We start from the raw sequence: 22,220 nt of genomic DNA on the forward strand, positions 1-22,220 counted from the left end.
ACCGAGCAATGATACAGCATCCGTATCAGCAATGCACTTAAAGCTGTCTCCAAGGCTGCAGCTAGCTCTTTTACTACCGAGAAATGTGGAGAAAGTGAGGAGCTTATGACATAAACGATACCAAAAAGCCCAGATGTAAGTCCCCAAGGGGAAGGTAATATAAAATGTCAGAGTAGGAGAAATAATGCCAAAGAATCTACCAAAGATTATATTTAAAAGTAGGATACCAATAAACACCTATCAGAATCCTAAAATCCACAAACATGTCAACACCAATTGCTGGCAAGGATGTGGAACAACAGAAATTCTAGCCACTTTGGAAGACTATTGGGCAATTTCTTATAGAGCTAAACGTAGTCTTACCACACAATACAGCAATTGTGCTTCTAGGTATTTACCCAACTGATTTAAAAGTTACGTCCACATAAAAACCTGCATGCGGGGCTTCCCTGGTGGTGCAGTGGTTGAGAGTCCGCCTGCCGATGCAGGGGACGCGGGTTCGTGCCCGGGTCCGGGAAGATCCCACGTGCCGCGGAGCGGCTGGGCCCGTGAGCCATGGCCGCTGAGCCTGCACGTCCGGAGCCTGTTGCTCCGCAACGGGAGAGGCCACAACAGTGAGAGGCCCGCGTACCGCAAAAAAACCCACAAAAACCTGCATGCGAATATTAATAGCAGCTTTATTTATAATCACCAAAAAGTGGGGCAACCAAGAGGTCCTTCAGTGATAAAAAGGAATGTGCTATCAAACCACGCAAAAAATATGGATGAATCTTAAATGCATATTGCTAAGTTCAAGTACCCAGTCTGAAAAGGCTACATACTGTATGGTTCCATTTATATAACATTCTGGAGAAGGCAAAACTGTAGAGCTAGTAAGTAGATCAGCAGTTGCCAGGGGTTTGAGGAAGGGGGAGGGTTGAACAAGTGAAGTACAGGGGATTTTTACGTCAGTGAAACTATTCTGTGTGATAGTATACTGGCAGATACACGGCGCTATGCATTTGTCAAAACCAATAGAACTGTGTTTGCTTCGGCAGCACATATACTAAAATTGGAACGATACAGAGAAGATTATCATGGCCCCTGTGCAAGAATGACACGCAAATTTGTGAAGCGTTCCATATATTTATCTGCATAATTTTCCATTACATAAATGCATCAAAATCTGTTTTGCTATTACTGGATATTTTTTTCAACAATGTTTTGCTCTTACAAACAAGATTACGATGAATACCTCTGTAAAAACATTTCCCATCTGGGTAAATAAATCTTATGACAAATTCTCAAAAAAAAAAAAAAAACCCATAGAACTTTACAGCTTACAGAGGGAGCTTATCTCAATAGATGCAGAGAAAGCTTTCGAAAAAATTCAACACCAATTTATGATAAATACCCTGCAGAAAGGAGGCATAGGGGGAACTTTCCTCAACATAATAAAGGCCATATATGACAAACCCACAGCCAACATCATCCTCAATGGTGAAAAACTGAAACCATTTCCACTAAGATCAGAACAAGACAAGGTTGCCCACTCTCACCACTCTTATTCGACATAGTTTTGGAAGTTTTAGCCACAGCAATCAGAGAAGAAAAGGAAATAAAAGGAATCCAAATTGGAAAAGAAGAAGTAAAGCTGTCACTGTTTGCAAATGACACGATACTATACATAGAGAATCCTAAAGATGCTACCAGAAAACTACTAGAGCTAATCAATGAATTTGGTAAAGTAGCAGGATACAAAATTAATGCACAGAAATCTCTGGCATTCCTATACACTAATGATGAAAAATCTGAAAGTGAAATCAAGAAAACACTCCCATTTACATTGCAACAAAAAGAATAAAATACCTAGGAATAAACCTACCTAAGGAGACAAAAGACCTGTATGCAGAAAATTATAAGACACTGATGAAAGAAATTAAAGATGATACAAATAGATGGAGAGATATACCATGTTCTTGGATTAGAAGAATCAACATTGTGAAAATGACTCTACTACCCAAAGCAATCTACAGATTCAATGCAATCCCTATCAAACTACCACTGGCATTTTTCAGAGAACTAGAACAAAATATTTCACAATTTGTATGGAAACACAAAAGACCCCGAATAGCCAAAGCAATCTTGAGAACGAAAAACGGAGCTGGAGGAATCAGGCTCCCTGACTTCAGACTATACTACAAAGCCACAGTAATCAAGACAGTACGGTACTGGCACAAAAACAGAAAGATAGATCAATGGAACAGGATAGAAAGCCCAGAGATAAACCCCCGCACATATGGTCACCTTATCTTTGGTAAAGGAGGCAGGAATGTACAGGGGAGAAAGGACAGCCTCTTCAATAAGTGGTGCTGAGAAAACTGGACAGGTACATGTAAAAGTATGAGATTAGATCACTCCCTAACAGCATACACAAAAATAAGCTCAAAATGGATTAAAGACCTAAATGTAAAGCCAGAAACTATCAATCTCTTAGAGGAAAACATAGGCAGAACACTCTATGACATAAATCACAGCAAGATCCTTTTTGATCCACCTCCTAGAGAAATGGAAATAAAAACAAAAATAAACAAATGAGACCTAATGAAACTTCAAAGCTTTTGCACAGCAAAGGAAACCATAAACAAGACGAAAAGACAACCCTCAGAATGGGAGAAAATATTTGCCAATGAAGCAACTGACAAAGGATTAATCTCCAAAATTTATAAGCAGCTCAATAACAGAAAAACAAAGAACCCAATCCCAAAATGGGCAGAAGACCTAAACAGACATTTCTCCAAAGAAGATATACAGACTGCCAACAAACACATGAAAGAATGCTCAACTTCATTAATCATTAGAGAAATGCAAATCAAAACTACAATGAGATATCATCTCACACCTGTCAGAATGGCCATCAAAAAATCTAGAAACAATAAATGCTGGAGAGGGTGTGGAGAAAAGGGAACACTCTTGCACTGCTGGTGGGAATGTAAATTGGTACAGCCACTATGGAGAACAGTATGGAAGTTCCTTAAAAAACTACAAATAGAACTACCATATGACCCAGCAATCCCACTACTGGTCATATACCCTGAGAAAACCATAATTCCAAAAGAGTCATGTACCAAAATGTTCATTGCAGCTCTATTTACAATAGCCCGGAGATGGAAACAACCTCAGTGTCCATCATCGGATGAATGGATAAAGAAGATGTGGCACATATATACAATGGAATATTACTCAGTCATAAAAAGAAACGAAATTGAGCTATTTGTAATGAGGTGGATAGACCTAGAGTCTGTCATACAGAGTGAAGTAAGTCAGAAAGAGAAAGACAAATACCGTATGCTAACACATATATATGGAATTTAAGGGAAAAAAATGTCATGAAGAACCTAGGGGTAAGACAGGAATAAAGACACAGACCTACTAGAGAATGGACTTGAGGATGTGGGGAGGGGGAAGGGTAAGCTGTGACAAAGCGCGAGAGAGGCATGGACATCTATACACTACCAAACGTAAAGTAGATAGCTAGTGGGAAGCAGCCGCATAGCACAGGGAGATCAGCTCAGTGCTTTGTGACCGCCTGGAGGGGTGGGAGGGAGGGAGACACAAGAGGGAAGAAATATGGGAACATATATATATGTATAACTGATTCACTTTTTTATAAAGCAGAAACTGACACACCATTGTAAAGCAATTATACTCCAATAAAGATGTAAAAAAAAAAAAAAAAGTCATTTAGGAGGTCTAGGGATCCCTAGATGGAATACAGACTGTGACAAAAGAATCTAACTACATTACAAATGTATGAAATAACTGCACTGAGGGGGGTGGGAAAAAAGGTAAGTTCCTAAGTAACTTTGGAAAGGAGTAGATACTATAAGACTAAAAACAAACGAAACTGTGTATAAGCAGCACATTCTGGTTGATAAAGTGTTTTCCCATGGAGGGTAGAGGTTAACAATTCTAATGCTGCTGTACGTGTATCCTGGACATGAGCAATTAAGCAAATAGATGGTAGATCCTGGAAGCCAGGTTTCTCGCCATTAGAGGGGAAGGTTCCAGACAAGCAAGAGAAGAAGGCTAGAATAATCCTTTTGGTACTGGATTAAACTTGGAGACATCAGTATGGAGATATGTTTAGCTTAATATCGATATAGATGAATACATATAGAACTATTTATAGATATGTAGATATACATTGGTTAGTATACAAACGTTTCCTTACTCCATCAGCTGAGAATGCTAAGAAGCAATGATGAACTAGTAACAATGAACACACCTAGTGCCTAGATATTGGTTTCTAATACCATTTTCTAATTTAAAAACAAAAGAAGGCACCCAGGCTCTTTGCAGAAATGGCTGATTCTAGAGCTGGGGCAGGGGATATACAAAATAAGCCTAGAGCATCTTGTAGTGCCAGAAGGTAAGGTAGCGCTGAACACACACACACACACACACACACACACACACACACACACACACAAGGGGTATGGCTAAAGGACAAGGAGTCAGGGACTTCCCTGGCAGTCCAGCGGTTAAGACTGTGCTTCCACTGCAGGGGCACAGGTTCGATCCCTGGTCAAGGAACTAAGAACTGAAAGAGCTCCCAGTAGCCAAAGCTAGAACAATTCGAGTAACAAAATAAAGTACTACTGGATTATAACCCATATATTCATGAGTTCATACTCATGATATAAATGATTGAATAGATAAATAGGTAAGTGGGGAAGAAGAGACAAATGTCCCTGTGCAGAAGAATTCCAAGTAATTTATGTAGATACTCCGCCCTTTAGGAGGTAGAGTGTATCTCCCAACTCCTTAAGTGTCGGCGGTATATAGTAATGTCCTTACAAAGAGAAGAGTATGGAAAGGCAGGGCAGGGCGGGAGGAAGGAGCAGCTTTATGGTAGAGAAATCTGACAAACACTATATCAGCCTGGTGGTCAAGGTCAACACTAATAGTGATGTCATGTTGATAGTTTGTACACGTGATATGATGTAATGAGAACTGCACTTTACCTCTATGGTCTTTCTCCCCAAAACCTGTAACTCCAGTCTAATCATGAGAAAAAACACCAAACACATCCCCATTGGAGGACGTGCTACAAAACATCTGACCACAACTCCTCTAAATCCTCGTCTCAGGGTCCGCTTCTAGAAGAGCACAAGCTAAAAGAGCCTTCAAGTTCATTTAGTCCAGGAAAGAAAAAAAGAGGTGAAGTGACATCCCCCAGCCCTCACACTGAATTAGTAGCAGAGCTGGGTCAGTGACTCACACAAAGTAATTGCTCAAAAAACTATTGGTTGAAGAATTAAGAATGAAGGTGTAGAACCCAAGTCTCCTGCCTGCTAGTTTGGTGCTCTTTCCACGAAGCAATTTACCCTTAGTTATTAAAAATTCCACAACATTTGGGGGCTACGATTTCATAGAAAAACACATAGATGGATATGGTAACTGTCAGCCATTAGGACTGGAACTTATTCCTTATGAAAGGCTGGATGTTTGAAGGGGTCAGGGACCACCTGGGAATGGTAAAATTGGAAATGGGATAGGAGTTAAGATCAGAAATGAGGGGAGGGTCAGCAGGCTGAGTGGCACAAACAGGAGCCCAGAGTGGCATCAGTGTGTGAGTCACCAAATCCAAGCAAGAGAAGAGGCAGTAGGGTCACAGCGCTGGCAAGAAGCAAGGTAGCAGAAATAGGATGCAACCAGGATGGCTTTGGACAAAGTGCTGTGGAAAGTCCTCCCCTGTGATGGGACCCTATGGAAGGGTCCTGTTGTCTTAAAGTGGCAGTGTTCAGAATGTGCTACAAGCAATTCACAAAATTACAATTCTTGAGGTTGACAGACTGTGACACAGATTGCTAGTTACCTATCCACTGTTCATTCTCCCTTTCTTTGTTATGAACAGAAACCCTATATTATTGGGGGTGGCAATGCGCTTAGCTTTAAAACAATACTTTTCCAGCTTTCCCTGCAGATATTGATGGCTGATAGGGTGAAAGCAAAAGTCATTGCGTGAGACTTCTGAGAAAGCTTTGTAAAGAAAACTGACTAATGCAAGTGATTTAACCTTTTGCCCTTGCCCTTTCCTCCTGCCTATGGCCTTGAATGTGTATATATAATGGCTGAGTTGCAACAGCCATCAGGGACTGTGAAGCAATCTTGATGTTGGGAGCCATGCACCAAATATAGGGGAGCAGAAAGAAGGGTCCTGGGTCCTAGATGTGTGTAGAGCTGCCATATCAGCCCTGGATGCCTACTCCGGAACTCCCTTCATGGGAGAAAAAAAAATAAACCCCTATCATGTTTAAGCCACTGTACTCTGGGTTTCTATTACATGCTGTGGAATCTAATCCTAACTGATACATTGACCAAGGAAGGGAAAGTTTAAATTTTACGTATGAATTATCCTAAAGAAAAATGCCAGAAATGTTAGGTTTCCTAAGGTAATGATTAAGCCACTTAAATCTGAAATCATTGACCGATATATAAGGAAAAGAGGAACTTTAATTCAGCCAATCGTTGTAGTTTTTGTTTGTTTTTGTTTTGTTTTGTATTTTTTCTTTTTTGCGGTACGCGGGCCTCTCACTGTTGTGGCCTCTCCCGTTGAGGAGCACAGGCTTGGGATGCGCAGGTCCAGTGGCCATGGCTCATGAGCCCAGCCGCTCCGCAGCATGTGGGATCCTCCCAGACCAGAACACGAACCCGCGTCCCCTGCATCAGCAGGTGGACTCTCAACCACTGCGCCACCACGGAAGCCCCAATCGTTGTATTTTTTGACAAAGGAAAAGTCCGCGTGAGCAAATTTGTGGTGCTGGGTTATGTGCTGCTGTACCTTTGCTATGCTATGGCTTTGGTGAGGGAGCACACAGACCATCTTGAAGAGTTTAGACTTGATGTTGATTTCTACAATACTATGATTTAGAAGAAATATAGCAATTTGGTCATTCAGATGACCAAAATACATTTCTCACATACATTTGGTCTTCATCCACAGTTCCTCGCTCATAGTTACCCAAACCCTTGGAATTTCCTGAGCAATAAGAACAATAGGAACATCTTTCATTAAAATATTCGTTCTCTTGCCCTCAGTTTCCTTCAGAGACATTAAGGTGCAATGGGTGTCTTGTTATTCACAACAAGCCCCTTTCTACCACAATTGGGTTCATGTTAATGAGGTGACTTTGGAGAGCACCTAAAGATGGGGGCTACTAGGGAAGCCAACCAAGAATAGAGGGGGTGGAACTTTCAGTCCCACCACCTGATTTCCGGGCAGGGGAGAGGGGCTGGATGCTGACTCAACTGCCAATAGCCAATGCGTTAATCAATCATGCGTATCTAATGAAGCTTCCAAAAAAACCCCAAAAGGAGGGGGTTTGTAGAGCTTCCAGGTTGGGCAACCAGAATGCTTCCATGTGACCCACGCTGGGCCCCAAACTCCACGAGGACAGAAGCTCCCTTGGTCAGGACCTCGTCCTGTGTATTTCTTTATCTGACTGTTGATTCATATCCTTTAATATCCTTTGTAGTAAACCTGTAATCTAGTGAGTGAACAGGTTTCCTGAGTTCTGTGAGCTGTTCTAACAAATTAATCAAACCTAAGGAGCGGGTCATGGGAATCTCTGATGAATAGCCAGTTGATCAGAAGTTAATGTTGTATGTCTGTTGATCACACACATACACACACAAACACACACACACACACACACACACACACACACACAATGGAATACTATTTAGCCATAAAAAGAGAACGAAATCCTGCTATTTGCAACAATATGGATGGACCTAGAGGGCATTATACTAAGTGAAATAAATCAGACAGAGAAAGCCAAACACCGTATGATCTCACTTACATGTGGAATTTAGAAACAACACAACAACAAACCAAGCTCATAAATACAGATAAGAGATTGGTGATTGCCAGAGGTGGGGGATGGAGGCTAGGGGTGAGAGAAGTGAGTGAAGGGTGTCAAAAGGTACAAACTTCCAGCTATAAAATAATTAAATCATGGGGATGTAACATAAAACATGGTGACTACAGTTAATAATACTGTATAGCATATTTGAAAGTGGCCAAGAGAGCAGATCTTAAAAGTCCTCATCACAAGAAAAAAAATGTTTGTAACTATGTATGGTGGCAGATGTTAACGAGACTTATTGTGATGGTCATTTCACAATACATACAAATATCAAATCTGTACATCTGAAACATATATAATGTTATATGTCAATTATACCTCAATTAAATTTTTTAAATTATGTCAAATAATTTAAAATATATAGTGTTGACTGTACATCTCTTGTGGGATATATCCTATAGACAAAAGAAATTTTAGAAAATCTTAAACTTTTAGTGATGATTCTACTATTGCTTTTTTGAAACTATTAGTGTGTATGATATATATACTTTACCCAGTAAAAATAACTAGGACTCCCTGGACCAGGATATATACAAGATAAGCTATTAAAACAGAAAACATGGAAGCTATCAAATATTATGGATGTCAAAAGGGCACAGTAATCAATTTTAAGGGGTTCTACTTGCTAAAGATGGAACAATTTGAACATTAAAAAGAACAATGATCCTGAAGTCAGGAATAAGATAAGAAGGTCTGCTCCTAACACTTCCATTCAACATTGTACTGGAGGTTCTATCCAGGACAATTTGGCAAGAAAAAGAAATAAGAGCCAGGAAAGGAAAAAGTAAAAATATCTCTATTTGCACATGACATGATCTCGTAAATAGAAAATCCTCAGAAATCCCCTAAAAAACTATTAGAACTAATAGTTCAGCAAGATTGCAGGATACAAGATCAATAAACAAAACCCAACTGTACGTCTATACACTAGCAATAAACACTCTGAAAATAAACAATTCCATTTATGACAGCATCAAATAATACTTAGGAATAAATTTAACAAAAGAAGTGTAAAACTTATACACTGAAAATTACACAACATTGTTGAAAGATTAAAGATTTAAATAAATGAAAACTTATCACATGTTTATGGGTAAGGTAGTAATACTTCCCAAAGTGATCTACAGATCCAGTGCAATACCTGTCAATATCCCAGCTTGCTTTTTTGCAGTAATTGACAAGCTAATCCTAAAATTCATATGGAAATGCAAGAGACCCACAATAGCCAAAACCTTGAAAAAGAAGAACAAAGTTGGAAGACTCACATTTCCTGATTTTAAAACTTACTACAAAACTTATAATCAAGACAGTGTGACACTGGAATAAAGACAGACATATAGATCAATGCAATAGAACTGAGAATCCAGAAATAAACCCATTCACTTACAGTCAAACAATTTTCAACAAGCATGCCAAGACTATTTAATGGGAAATGAAGAGTCTTTTCAAGAAATGGTGCTGGCCCCCTGTGTTCATAGCAGTACTATTTACAATAGCAAAGACATGGAAGCAACCTAAATGTCCATTGACAGAAGAATGGATAAAGAAGATGTGATACATATATAGAGTGGAATATTACTCAGCTACAAAAAAGAATGAAATAATGCCATTTGCTGCAACATGGATGGCCCTAGAGGTTATCATACTAAGTGAAGTAAGTCAAAGACAAATACCATATGAAATCACTTACATGTGGAATGTTAAAAAATGATACTAATGAACTTATTTACAAAACAGAAATAGACTCATAGACATAGAAAACAAACTTATGGTTACCAATGAGGAAAGGGGGAGGGATAAATTTTGAATTTGGGATTTACAGATATATAAAATAGATAAACAGCAGGGAACTGTACTCAATATCTGGAAACAACAGGGAACTACATTCAATATCTTATAATAACCTATAATGGAAAAGAATCTGAAAAAGAATATATATATCTGAATCACTTTGCTGTGCACCTGAAACATTGTAAATCAACTATACTTCAATAAAATTTTTAAAAAATTTTTAAAAAAGAAGCGGTGCTGGGACATCTAGATATCCACTTGCAAAAGGATGAAGTTGGACACTTACCTCACAACATACACCAAAAATTAATTGAAAATGGATTAAAGACCTAAATGTAAGAGTTTAATCTGTAAAACTCTTAGAAGAAAATATAGGAGTAAATCTTCATGACCTAGGGTTAGGCAATGGATTCTTAGATACAACACCAAAAGCACAAGCAACAACAACAGAAGAGAGAAATTAAACAATACCAAAACTAAAATCTTTTGTGCTGCAAACACTACTATCAAGAAAGTGAGAAGACAAAGGACAGAAGGAAATTTTGCAAATATATCCTTAAGAAGGGACTTATATCCAGAATATGTTTTTAAAAAAAAGAAACTCTTAAAACTCAATAATAAAAAGACAACCCAACCTAAAAATGAGCAGAGGATCTTTTTTTTGGCATTAAAAATCATAATTTTATGTTTTCAATGACTATGTGACTAAAAAAGATGGTATTTAAGAGCAAATATTATACACAGGTATTTTTTAAAGCTAAGGGTTTCTCTAAAATATAGGAAAAAATTAAATCTTGCTTTTCTGACAGGCTGATACACTCAACAGACTAAAATACTCTTATATAGAGCAACTTTATAAAATCTATTAGAAACATTATTCTACCAAGACACTTTGGAACCAAATCTCAGCAGTCTTCAGGGAAGACAGTTACACCCTGATTCCTGGATCATCGTGCTCATCATTTTCAAGTTATTTATCACTTCCTTCAGTAATACATTTGCCATGTGCTTTTTCTGGGTTTCTTTTTTTCTTATGAGTATATGATGAGTTATTTTTCTCTTTGGGATGTGAGGTAGTAGAAATAGTTTCTTTTTACAAAGCATGTTATAGGCAGAAAACCTTTCAATTCTCTTCTTGCTTTCCTCCATTTTTTGATTTGCTTATCTTTAACAGGAAGTCAGTATATTCCTCTGTCACCATCAGTTTTCCTTTATGGCTTAATGGAACTTCTAAGCCATGTGTGCTCTGGACAGCCAACACAGTCTTTCCTCTCTTTCCCACTATTATGCCAGAGTTCCTGAAAGCAGAATCTATTGCCACTGAATGCTATAAATTCAAGTACAATCACAAAATTTTACCAGAATCTGTGCATCCTGCAACTGTTGACGCTGCACATGAAGAACAAGTGGTTCAAATTTCAAAACGGCACCACCATTCGCTTTCTTTAGGGCTACAATCACGTCATCTTTCACGTACAGTTTGTGTGTAACCAGTAGCCAGCAACGGTTTTGTTTCTGAACCTCAAAACCATTTATACCCCCGTCTAGGAGGATGATGCAGCCAGCGCAGGAACTGGCAGTGAAAAACTGTTCTCGCCCAGTCAAGGGCTGCACAAGCTCTACCACATCCTCGTCCACACTGCCTTTCCAACTGAGGCCCACTTTGCTCAGACACTTGCACCTTCCATCTCTTGAACGCTGCATTACTATCCGTGCAAGGAGGGAGTTAGGGTCTGCACTTTCACACTAGCCTCGCCTTTCCCTGGGGGCAGCCATATCGAAGCCAGTGGTGGCCAGAAATGTCCAAACTCTAGAGGATCTGAGTAGACATTTCTCAAAAGAAGATGTACACGCCACTAAAAATGTGAAAAGATACCTCAAAACTGGGGTGGGGGAAGAACGTGAAAAGATGCTCAATATCATTAGTCATTAGAAAAATGCAAATCAAAACCACAATGAGATACCACTTTCCACCCAACAGGCTAGCTATAATCAAAAATACACATGATAATAAGTGTTGGTGACGATGTGGAGAAATTGAGACCCTTATATGTTGTTGGTGGGAATGTAAAATGGTGCAGCTGCTTTGGAAAACAATTTGGTAGTTGCTCAAAATGTTAAACATACAGTTACCATATGATCCAGCAATTCCACTCCTAGGTATATACCCAAGAGAAATGAAAACATACGTCTGAACAAAAACTTGTATGTGAATGTTCATTGCAACATTATTCATAATAGCCAAAAAGTGAAAATAACCTTGTATTTGTTTCCTAAGGCTGCAGGGCGGCTAAAAACAACAGAAATTTATTCTCTCACAGTTCTGGAAGCCAGAAGTCTGAAATCAAAGTGCTGGTAGGGCTGTGCTCCCTCTGAAGTTTCTAGGGCAGAATCCTTCCTTGCCTCTTTCAGCTGTTGGTGTCTCCAGTGGTTCCTTGGCTTATTGTGACCCCATCAATCCAATCTCTGCCTTGATCTTTACATGTCTCCTCCTTCTCTCTCTCTCTCTCTCTCCTCTATGTGTCTCTTATAAGGATATTTGTCACTGGATTTAGGGCACACTAGGATGATCTCATCTTGAGATCCCTAACTTAATTACATCTGCAAAGAAGCTTTTTCCAAATAAGGTCATGTTCACAGGTTTCAGGGGTTAAGAGATGGCCATATCTTTTTGGAGGCCACCATTCAACCCTCTACAAACCCAAAGGTCCATCAACTGATGACGAGTAAACAAATGTGGTTCATCCATACAATGGAATATATTTTGGTGCTAAAATGTACAGCATGGATTAACCTTGAAAACATTATACTCAGGGAAGGAAGCCAAAGGCTACATGTGGTGCAATTCCATTTAAAGGAAATGTCGAGAATAGGCAAATCAATAGAAACAGAAAGTAGATCAGTGGTTGCGTAGGGTTGTTGGAGCCTTGGGCAGGCTGGGGAGCAACTGCTAACGGGTATAGGGTTTCTTTTTTGGCAGAATGAAAATGTTCTAAAATTGTATTATGGTAATGATTGCACAACTCTGTGAATACACTAAAAACCATTGAATTGTGCATTTTAAATGGGTGAATTGTATGGTATGTGAATTATAATCTCAATGAAATGGTTAAAAGTGAGGAATTAAAAAATGAATGTAATGAATTGAAATACATGACATATGCTAAAAATCCATAGGCTCGTAATGATTTTTCTAAAAAGCTCTTTGGTCATCTTTAGACAATATTGGTGAATAAAGGTAACGAATAACGAATTATTCTGCCTTTCTTATATGAACTGTACTTCAGGGTATCCAAACAGTTGATAAAAGAAAGTTCTTTATTACAGAAAAATTCCCACTAATAAAGGCAGAAGAAATGACAATTAGAAGCTCACAAATTTGTAAGCCCTAATGAAATAATGGATCAAGGCAATGTTTTCCATCAGGTGAAAGGCTGATGGAAACTTTAAAAGAGGGACTAACAGCACCAGAATCTGATGATTAATCTTAGCATCACTAAAAATGGGACAGCCAGACGTCACAGGCCTCCTGATACGGTGCAAAAGGAAGTACACAGTACTACTTACAAAATATATTTTTTAATTGAAATATAGTTGATTTACAATGTTGTGTGTTTCAGGTGTACAGCAAAGTGATTCACATATTTTTTTTTCCAGATTTGTTTTCCTTATCGGTTATTACAAAATATTGAGTGTAGTTTCCTGTGCTGTACAGTAAGTCCTTTTTGGTTACCTATTTTATACATAGTAGTGTGCATATGCTAATCCCAAACTCCTAATTTATCCCTCCCTCACCCTTTCCCCTTTGGTAACCATAAGTTTGTTTCCTATGTCTGTGGGTCTATTTCTGTTTTGTATATAAGTTCATTTATTAGAACATTCTCTAACACCATACAAAAAAATAAACTCAAAATGGATTAAAGACCTAAATATAAGACTGGATACTATGAAGTATTCTTGCCAGTAAAATCAAACCTGAATTTGATCAAGCCTGTAAACCTAACTGCCACTTTATAGGAAACACAGGGTTTAAAGGAACATATTAAATGACACTGGAGACATGGATACAATCGGCCAAATACTGACTGTGGGAAATTTGCCAGAGCAGATGTGTCCATTTTTTTCTGCAAACAAATAGCAACAATATAAGAGGAAGGAGTAACCTATCAAAAAGACTTGAGATACATTAACCACATGCAATGAGGGACGCTGTCTGGTTCCTCGTTTGAAGAAACCAACTATTAAAACAAATAACTATGAGATAATGTGGAAGATTTTGAACACTGACTGGATATAAATGATATTTTTAAACTGTCAATATTTTTTAGCTGTGATAAGGGTTATGCTTGGGGGAAAAAGTTTTTATCTTTAGAGATACATACTTAAATATTTACAGACGAGAAGACATAATGTCTGGGATTTGCTTTAAGATAATGTCATGGTGGGGTGAAAAACGTAGTTGGGAATGTAGATGAAACAAGATTGGTCATCTGTTCGTAATTGTTGAAACCACGTGATGGGTACATGGTGGTTCATACACTGTCGTACTAGTATATATGTTTGGAAATGTTCCAGAGTAAAAAGGGGTTTTTTAAGTGTTCTTTGGAGCATTGAGTTGAGGCTTGAGTATGTTTTTTCCATATAAATCCGTATGTTTTTTGCCTAGTAAAGTTTATGGGAATTCCTTCTTGCCTAATCTGACTAAAGCAGATCATTTGGACGGCAGAGAGGCACGCTTTGAAATTGGGTCTGCGGTTTGTTTTTTTTTTTTAATTGAAGTATAGTTGATTTACAATGTTGTGTTGTGTTTCTGGTATACAGCAAAGTGATTCGGGGTGTGTGTGTGTGTGTGTACATATTCATTTTCGTATTCTTTTCCATTACGGTTTATTGCAAGCCTGAGTTTGAGTTCTAGCACCAGTATTCACTAACTTTGCCAGATACTTAACATTTCTGAAGCTCAAAGCTCAATTTCTTCACTGGTCAAGCAGGCATCATAATAATAGCTCTCACCTGGGGTCGCTTGGGGGGATTAAATAAGATAGAGAATACAAAGCACTCAGCACTTGGCACAGTGGCTGGCCGTGCTCCATAGATATCAGAGGCAGCTAATGCTTAATTGTTTCAGTTATCTATTGTGGGTTCACTTGGATCAGCTGGGAGCTGCTTCTACTCTGTCTGCTGTCAGCTGGGACTACAGTCATCTGGTGGTTGAACTGGGCTGGAACAACCAAGACGACTCACACAGACGGCCAGCAGTTGATGTCAACCGTTGGCTGAAAGCTCAGCTAGGGCTGTTGTCCACAGCATCTATGCATGGCCTCTCCATGTCACTCGGGCTTCTCACTTGATGGTGGAGGAAGTGCCCAAGAGCGAAGAGGAAGCTGCCAGTTCTCAGGGCGTGCAACTGGCACAGGGTCACTTCTGCCACATTCTGTTGGTTAAAGAGTGGCAAGCCCTGTTCAGACACAATGGTAGGGGAAATAAACTCTACCTCTCAATGCAGACAGGGGCAAAGAATTTGCAGCCCTCTTTAATCCACCACCAAGTGTTCCTGTTTCCTCAGTACTTGGTCCATAGATAAAAATATAGATTCCAAGAATCACACCAAAAAATGTACTCATATATGTCTCTAGAAGGTAATTGGACCACACTGGCTGATACTTTCCTTGCTTCTCTGCAGACTAAGACAGGGCCTGGGGAATCGGAGGGGCTAGGCAGCCGCTAGCCCCTCACCAGTGAGAGGAGAAACCAGGGCAGGACCAAGTCTTCACTGCAGAAACACCTTGGCATGAGTCAGTGGTTCTCAAAAATAATTTATGAGACCAAATTAGGTCATCTATTTTTAATTTTTATGGTTATTAATTTGACAAATTGTAATTCAATACTGTTCTCCCAGGCAATAATTCTGGAGACTTGAGGAAATATTAGCATTCCCTTCCAAGGTATTCTTTCCTTAATTCTTTAGTTCCAAGGCATAACAGCTTTCCACATATTTCTTCTCTTATCCTTTGACCAACAATTGCTGACTCTCATGTATTCTCTGATATTAGCTAAAACACTGTCCAGGAGAGGTGATTGTTTGTTTTCATTTACTGCACATTATACAAACACAAAGTTTGGGTAAGAAATATTTCCTAGAGCTAATAAATGCAAAGTTAGGGGCAAGCTTGGGCAATGTGAATTTTACCTAAAGAGCTTTGCTTCTAATTGGAACACTTACAGTAAACAAATGATTGATAAAGACACCCAGTCACCTCTATAAACAAGGAAGCGGGGAATCCAGCCATGCTGAACACTGTGTTTATTTTCCACTGGAAGAGGATGTAAACTGCAATCACAAGCACGCCACCGTTTAATTTCTATACAAGACCCCTTCCTGGCTTCCTATAAAGCAAAAAACTGATGGCAGTTTTTGCTCACTAAATTTCTTTGTGCAGAATTGTTAAGTGCTATTAATTTTAGCATAGCTTATCAAAAAACAAATGACCAAACAAACAAACCAAAAGGCCTTAAAAAAAAAAAACCCTTAGGTGCTTCTAAGCTTGGAGTCATTTTGCTGTTGAAAAGATCCCAGCTGACAGCTGTGATATAAATATATGGAGAAGGAAATAAATACTGGCTCTTAGACCATGACCTGGAAGTTATGTCAGAAGAGTCTGGCATTGTATCAACTGGCCATAAAGCAAATATGGGAGGGAGGGGATGGAGAGGATGGAATGGCCACATGTTTCTGGCCCTATCTGAAGTTCTGAGCACATCAGAGCATACAGCTAGAGGCTCAGAATCATCGTGATGATACACAAGTGGGTGAAATCATTTCCTTAGAAATGAACTGTCTTTGTCTAAGCTAAGACCCTTGCTGACATATCTGAGAAGATGTCTGACTTTTAAAGACTCTTTCTGACTTATTTAAGCCCTTCCTGACTTGTTTCAGACTCTGTCTGATGAATTAGATACCCTTCCTGATTTGTATGGGAGCCTTCCTAACTTGTTCAAGACTCTTCCCGACATGTTTGAGACCATCCCTAACTTGTTTCAGACCTATCTTTTCATGTCAGAGCTTTCTGACATATTTGAGATCATTCCTGATTTGATTGGGATACCTCCTGATGGACTTGAGACCCATCCTGATGTATTTGAGACTAGTCCTGAGGACTTTGACATGCTTCCTGATACATTTGAGACAATCCCCAACATATTTAAGACTCTTCCTGTCTGTCTGAGATCCTTCCCAATATATCTAAAACTTTGACAACTTGGAGACCCATGCTGATTTGAGACTCTTCCAGACTTGTTCGAGAACTTTCCTGGTGTGTTTAAGACCATTCCTGATGTGTTGAGATTCTTCCTCTCTGTTTTAGACTCACATATTTAAAACTCTTCTGGACAATTTTAGATGCTTCCTAACTTGTTTGAGATGATACCTGCCATGTTGGAGACCCCATCTGACATATTTCAGACCCTACTGACGTGTTTGTGACCCTTCATGACTTGTTTGACAGCCTTTGTCACTATGTGAGAAACTTCTTGACATGCTTGAGACTCTTCCTAAGATGTCTGAGCCCCTGACTGACTTGAGAAAATTCCTCATGTATTTCATCCTCTTCCGGACATGTTTCAGATCCTTCGCTACTTGTTGGAGGCTTCCTGACATTTTAGAGAACTAGGTTGATTATTTGAAACTCTCTCTTTCTGTTTGTGACCCTTCCAAAAATATTTGAGACACTTTTTTTTTTTGCGGTACGTGGGCCTCTCACTGCTGTGGCCTCTCCCGTTGCGGAGCACAGGCTCCGGACGCACAGGCTCAGCGGCCATGGCTCACAGGCCCAGCCGCTCCGCGGCATGTGGGATCTTCCCGGACCGGGACACGAACCCGTGTTCCCTGCATCGGCAGGCGGACTCTCAACCACTGTGCCACCAGGGAAACCCTGAGACACTTCTTGACTTGTTGAGACTCTTCCTGACTGAGACCCTTCCTGAGGTAATGAAAACGCTTCCTGAGATCTTCCTGCCATGTTTGAGACTCTTCCTGGCTTGTTTGAGAACATTCATGACACATTTGAGACCCTTGCATATATCTGACCCCTTCCTGGCTTGCTTGAAACCGTTTCTGACTGTTTGAATCTCTTCTTGACATTTTTGAGACACTTTTTGAGGTGTCAGAGATAACTTGTTTGAGATTGTACCTACAGTATTTGAGACCCTTCCTGACTTGTTTTGACAGTCTTTATGACTATGTGGCAGCACTCCTAAGTTGTTTTAGTTTCTTTCTGATGTGTATTAGATTCTTCTTATTTGAGACTCTTCATGACTTACTGTCAATGCCTAACTGAGTATGAGATCCTTCCTGACATATTTGAGACCCTTCTTGACTTATTTGAGACCATTTCCGACATGTTTGAGACCCTATCTGACTTAATGAGATGCTTCCTAAGAGGTCTGAGAACTTTTCTATTTGAGACTCTGCCTTTTGAGATGCTTCCAGATGTATTTAGGACTATTCCTGAAATGTTTCCTACTTCTCCTGGTGTGTTTGAGACCCTTCCTGACTACTTTAAGACTGTTCCTGACTTGTTTTGAGCTACTTCCTGACATATCTGAGCCCCTTCCTAACATGTTTGAAACTCTTCTTGACTGTTTGAGCCACTTCCTGTCATGCTTGAGACCCTTGCTGATGTATGTGAACAATTCCTGCATGGTTGAGACCTTTTATGACATACGTGAGACACTTCCTAACCTACTTGAGACTTTTCCTGATGTCTTGAAAGACTCCTTAATTTATTTGAAACCCTTCCTGACACATTTGAGACTCATCCTAACTTGTTTGAAATTCTTTTCGACATTTTTGAGACTGTCTATTGGAGACCATTTTGTATGTATTTTAAACTCTACCTGAGGAATCTGAGACCCTTTCTGACCAGTTTAAGACCCTTCCCTATTTTTCTGAGACTCTTCCTGATATATTTGAAAACATTTCTGACTTGTTTGAAACTCTTGCTGAGCTGTTTGAGACCATTCCCGAAGTACCTGAGACTCTTCCTGGTTCTGAGATCCTTACTAATGTACTTAAAACTCTTCCTGATTACAATCAGATACTGACTTTTGGGGAAACAACTTTCCAACATATTTGAGACCCTGCCTGCCTGTTTGAGAAACACCCTTACAAGTAAGAGGCCCTGCTTGACATTTCTGAGACCCTTTTGGACTGTTGGAGACTCTTTCTGATGACTTTGGCACCCTTCTTCGCTCGTCTCACAGCCTTTCTGACTCTTGGAAAGCCTCCCAGACATGTGTGAGACCCTTCCTGACTAGTTGCGATCCTTGCTGAGGTATATGAGAATTTTCCTGACATATTTAAGACTATTACTAACCTGTGTGAGCCTTTTCCTGATACATTTGAGACTCCCTCTGAGTTTGAGATGCTGTCTATTTAACACTGTCCAGACTTGTTTGAGCCTGATGTATTTGAGACCCTTCCTAATGGCTTTGAAACATGTTTTAAAATCTTCCTGAGTGTTTGAGCTCTTTAGTGATGTATTGGAACCATTCTTGTATGGTGGAGACCCTTGCTGAGATATTGGAGGCATTTCCAGCCTTATTTACAATCCTTCCTGGGGATTCCCTGGTGGTCCGGTGATTAGGACTCCAAGCGTCCATTGCCAGTGGCCAGGGTTCAATCCCTGGTCAGGGAACTAAGATCCCACAAGCTGTGTGGCATGGCCAAAAAAAACAATAATGAAAAAAAAAATCCTTCCTAACATATTTGAGACTCTTCTCAAAGTACTGAGAAACTTCTTGATGTATTTTAAACCCTTCCTGAGATACTTGAAATTCATCCTGATTCATTTGAGACCCTTCCTGACAAGTTTTTTTGTCTTTTTTTTTTTTTGGCCACGCTTCGTGGCTTGTGGGATCTTAGTTCCCCAGCCAGGTATTGGACCCAGGCCCCGGCAGTGAAACCACCGAGTCCTAACCACTGGACTGCCAGGGAATTCCCCTTCCTGACCATTTTAAAATCCTTTCTTAATCGTTTGAGACCATTCCTGAAGTATTTGAGATTCTTCCTGTCTCTGAGACCCTTCCTGGTGAATGTAAAACTCTTCCTAACTACCTTCAGATAGACTCTTCTTGTCTGTTTAAGACACTCACGGCGACTTCCCTGTTGGTCCAGTGGTTAAGAATCCACCTTCCAATGCAGGGGACATGGGTTCGATCCCTGGTCCAGGAACTGAGATCCCACATGCCACGGGGCAACTAAGCCTGCACGCCGCAACTACTGAGCCCATGTGCTCTTGAGCCCACACACTCTGGAGCCCACGTGCCACAACTAGAGAGAAGCCTACGCACTGCAACGAAGAGCCCACGTGCCACAACTAGAGAGAAGCCTACGCACTGCAACGAAGAGCCCATGTGCCACAACTAAGACCCGCCACAGCCAAAAATAAATAAATAAATAAATAAATTTTAAAGTGTTATTTTAAAAAAGACACTCTCTCACAAGTTTGAGACTCTACCATACTACGTGAGCCTTCTTGACCGGATGAGACCTCTCTTAATTTGTTCGACAGTATTTCTGACAGATTGAGACCCTTCTGATATCGTTGAGATGTTTCCTGAGAAAATTCCTTACATATTTAAGACTTTTCCAGACAGTGTGATCCTTTGTGACTAGCTTAAGATGTTACCGTCATGTTTGAGACCCCTCCCCACCTGCTGGAGACTCTTCCTGAGGTGTTAGAGATTCTCCTTGTATTTGAGATTCTTCTTCTCAGGGTAAGATACTTCCTAATATATTCAAGACCCTTACTGAGTTGCGTCAGAGCTTCCTGGTGTATTTGAGACTCTTCTCTCTGTTTGAGACCGGTCCTGACACACTTAAGAACCTTTCTGACCTACTTAAAACTCTTGCTGAAATGTCTGAGGCACTTCATGACTTGCTTGAGAAATGTACAGACATGTTTGAGACCCTTATTGTTGTTTTTGAGACCCTTTATCTCTGTTAAAACCCTCTTTGATGTCTTTAAACCTCTTCCTAATGACTTTGAGATGCTTCCAGAATTGTTTGAGAAGATTCCTGATGTATTTGAGACTTTTTTTCTGTTTGTGATACTTCCTGACATGTTTGAGTCCCTTCTTAATATGTTTCTTACTCCTCCTGATGTAGTTGGGATTCTTCCTGATGTATCTGAGGCCCTTCTTGACTTTTGAGACCGTTCCTAACACGGTGACACTTGCTTGTATCTGACACACTTCTTTTCTGTTTGCAACCTTTACTGGATTATTAATAACTCTCCTTAACTACATTGAGAAACTTCTTGACTGGTTTGAGATATTTTGTCATGTACTTGGGACTCTTCCTCTCTGCTTCAAATACTTCCTGACAAGTTTAAGACTCCTCCATACGTGTTTGAGACCCTTCATGCTGTATTTAAGAACCTTCCTTGGGCTTCCCTGGTGGCATAGTGGTTAAGAATCCACCTGCCAATGCAGGGGACATGGGTTCGAGCCCTGGTCCAGGAAGATCCCACATGCCGTGGAGCAACTAAGCCCACATGCCACAACTACTGAGCCTGCATGCCACAACTACTGAAGCCCGCATGCCTAGAGCCCATGCTTCACAACGAGAAGCCACTACAATAAGAAGCCCACACACAACGAAGAGTAGCCCCCGCTCGCCACAGTGAAGATCCAACACAGCCAAAAATAAATAAATTTATAAATTAAAAAAAGAACCTTCCTTGTGTGTTTAAGACTCCTCCTGAAAAGTTTGAGAGTCACCATGACTTGTTTAAGATTCTTCATGACATATTTGAGAACTTCTCTGACGTGCTTGAGACACTTCTCCTATTGAGACCCTTATTGAAATCTTTGAGCCCTTCTGGATGTGCTTGAGACCCTTCCTTTTTGTCTGAGACCCTTTCTGACAAGATTAAAGCTCTTCCTCACTACTTTGAATACTTGTGGTCCAATTTGAGAGAACTGATGTGTTTCAGACTTTTCCTCTTCCTTGGCAACACTTCCTGTCTTGTCTGAGACACATCCTAAAAACCTTGAGACTCGTCCTGATGTATTTGATATCTCTACTGTATTTAGTTTCCTAGGGCTGCTGTAAAAAAAAAAGGCACCCCCCCCCCCACAAACTGGGTGTCTTAAAATAACAGAAAGTAATTCCCTCATGGTTCAGGCCAGAGGTCTGAAATCAAGGTATCAGCAGGATTGATTTCTTCTGGAGGTTCTGAGGGAGAATCTGTCCCATGCCTCTCTCCTAGCTTCTGGTGGTTGTTGGTATTTCTTGGCATTCCTTGGCTTGTGGACATATCACTCCAATCTCTGCCTCCGCCTTCATATGGCATTCACTTTCCTATGTGTCTTCACATGGCCTTCCTATAAGGACAGCAATTATTGAATTTAGGGCCCATCCTAATCCAGTATGGCCTCGTCTTAACTAATTACATCTGCAAAGACTCTATTTCCAAATAAGGTCACATCCTGAGGTTCCAGGTGTACATGAAT

At 40.0% G+C, this 22,220-nt stretch overlaps 1 protein-coding gene and 1 non-coding gene across 2 annotated transcripts; one reads left to right on the forward strand and one right to left on the reverse strand.

Moving 5' to 3' along the window:
- Positions 1-1,021: 1,021 nt before the first annotated feature.
- LOC113612010 (U6 spliceosomal RNA) lies at positions 1,022-1,128 on the forward strand. Its single transcript, XR_003429692.1, has one exon. It is a non-coding gene; the product is annotated as a U6 spliceosomal RNA (small nuclear RNA).
- A 9,639-nt stretch (positions 1,129-10,767) lies between these two features.
- On the reverse strand, positions 10,768-11,408 carry LOC113611889 (tRNA wybutosine-synthesizing protein 3 homolog). The gene is made up of 2 exons (XM_027091303.1): positions 11,064-11,408; positions 10,768-11,031 (listed from the first exon to the last, which is right to left on the reverse strand). Exons 1-2 carry the CDS (start codon positions 11,406-11,408, stop codon positions 10,828-10,830), a joined length of 549 nt encoding a protein of 182 aa, XP_026947104.1. The 3' UTR covers positions 10,768-10,827.
- Between the last annotated feature and the right edge of the window lie 10,812 nt (positions 11,409-22,220).

The sequence above is a fragment of the Aethalodelphis obliquidens genome, unplaced genomic scaffold (assembly GCF_003676395.1).
Source record: "Aethalodelphis obliquidens isolate GAN/ISIS:26980383/991018 unplaced genomic scaffold, ASM367639v1 scaffold71, whole genome shotgun sequence".
Taxonomy (NCBI): Eukaryota; Metazoa; Chordata; class Mammalia; order Artiodactyla; family Delphinidae; genus Aethalodelphis; species Aethalodelphis obliquidens.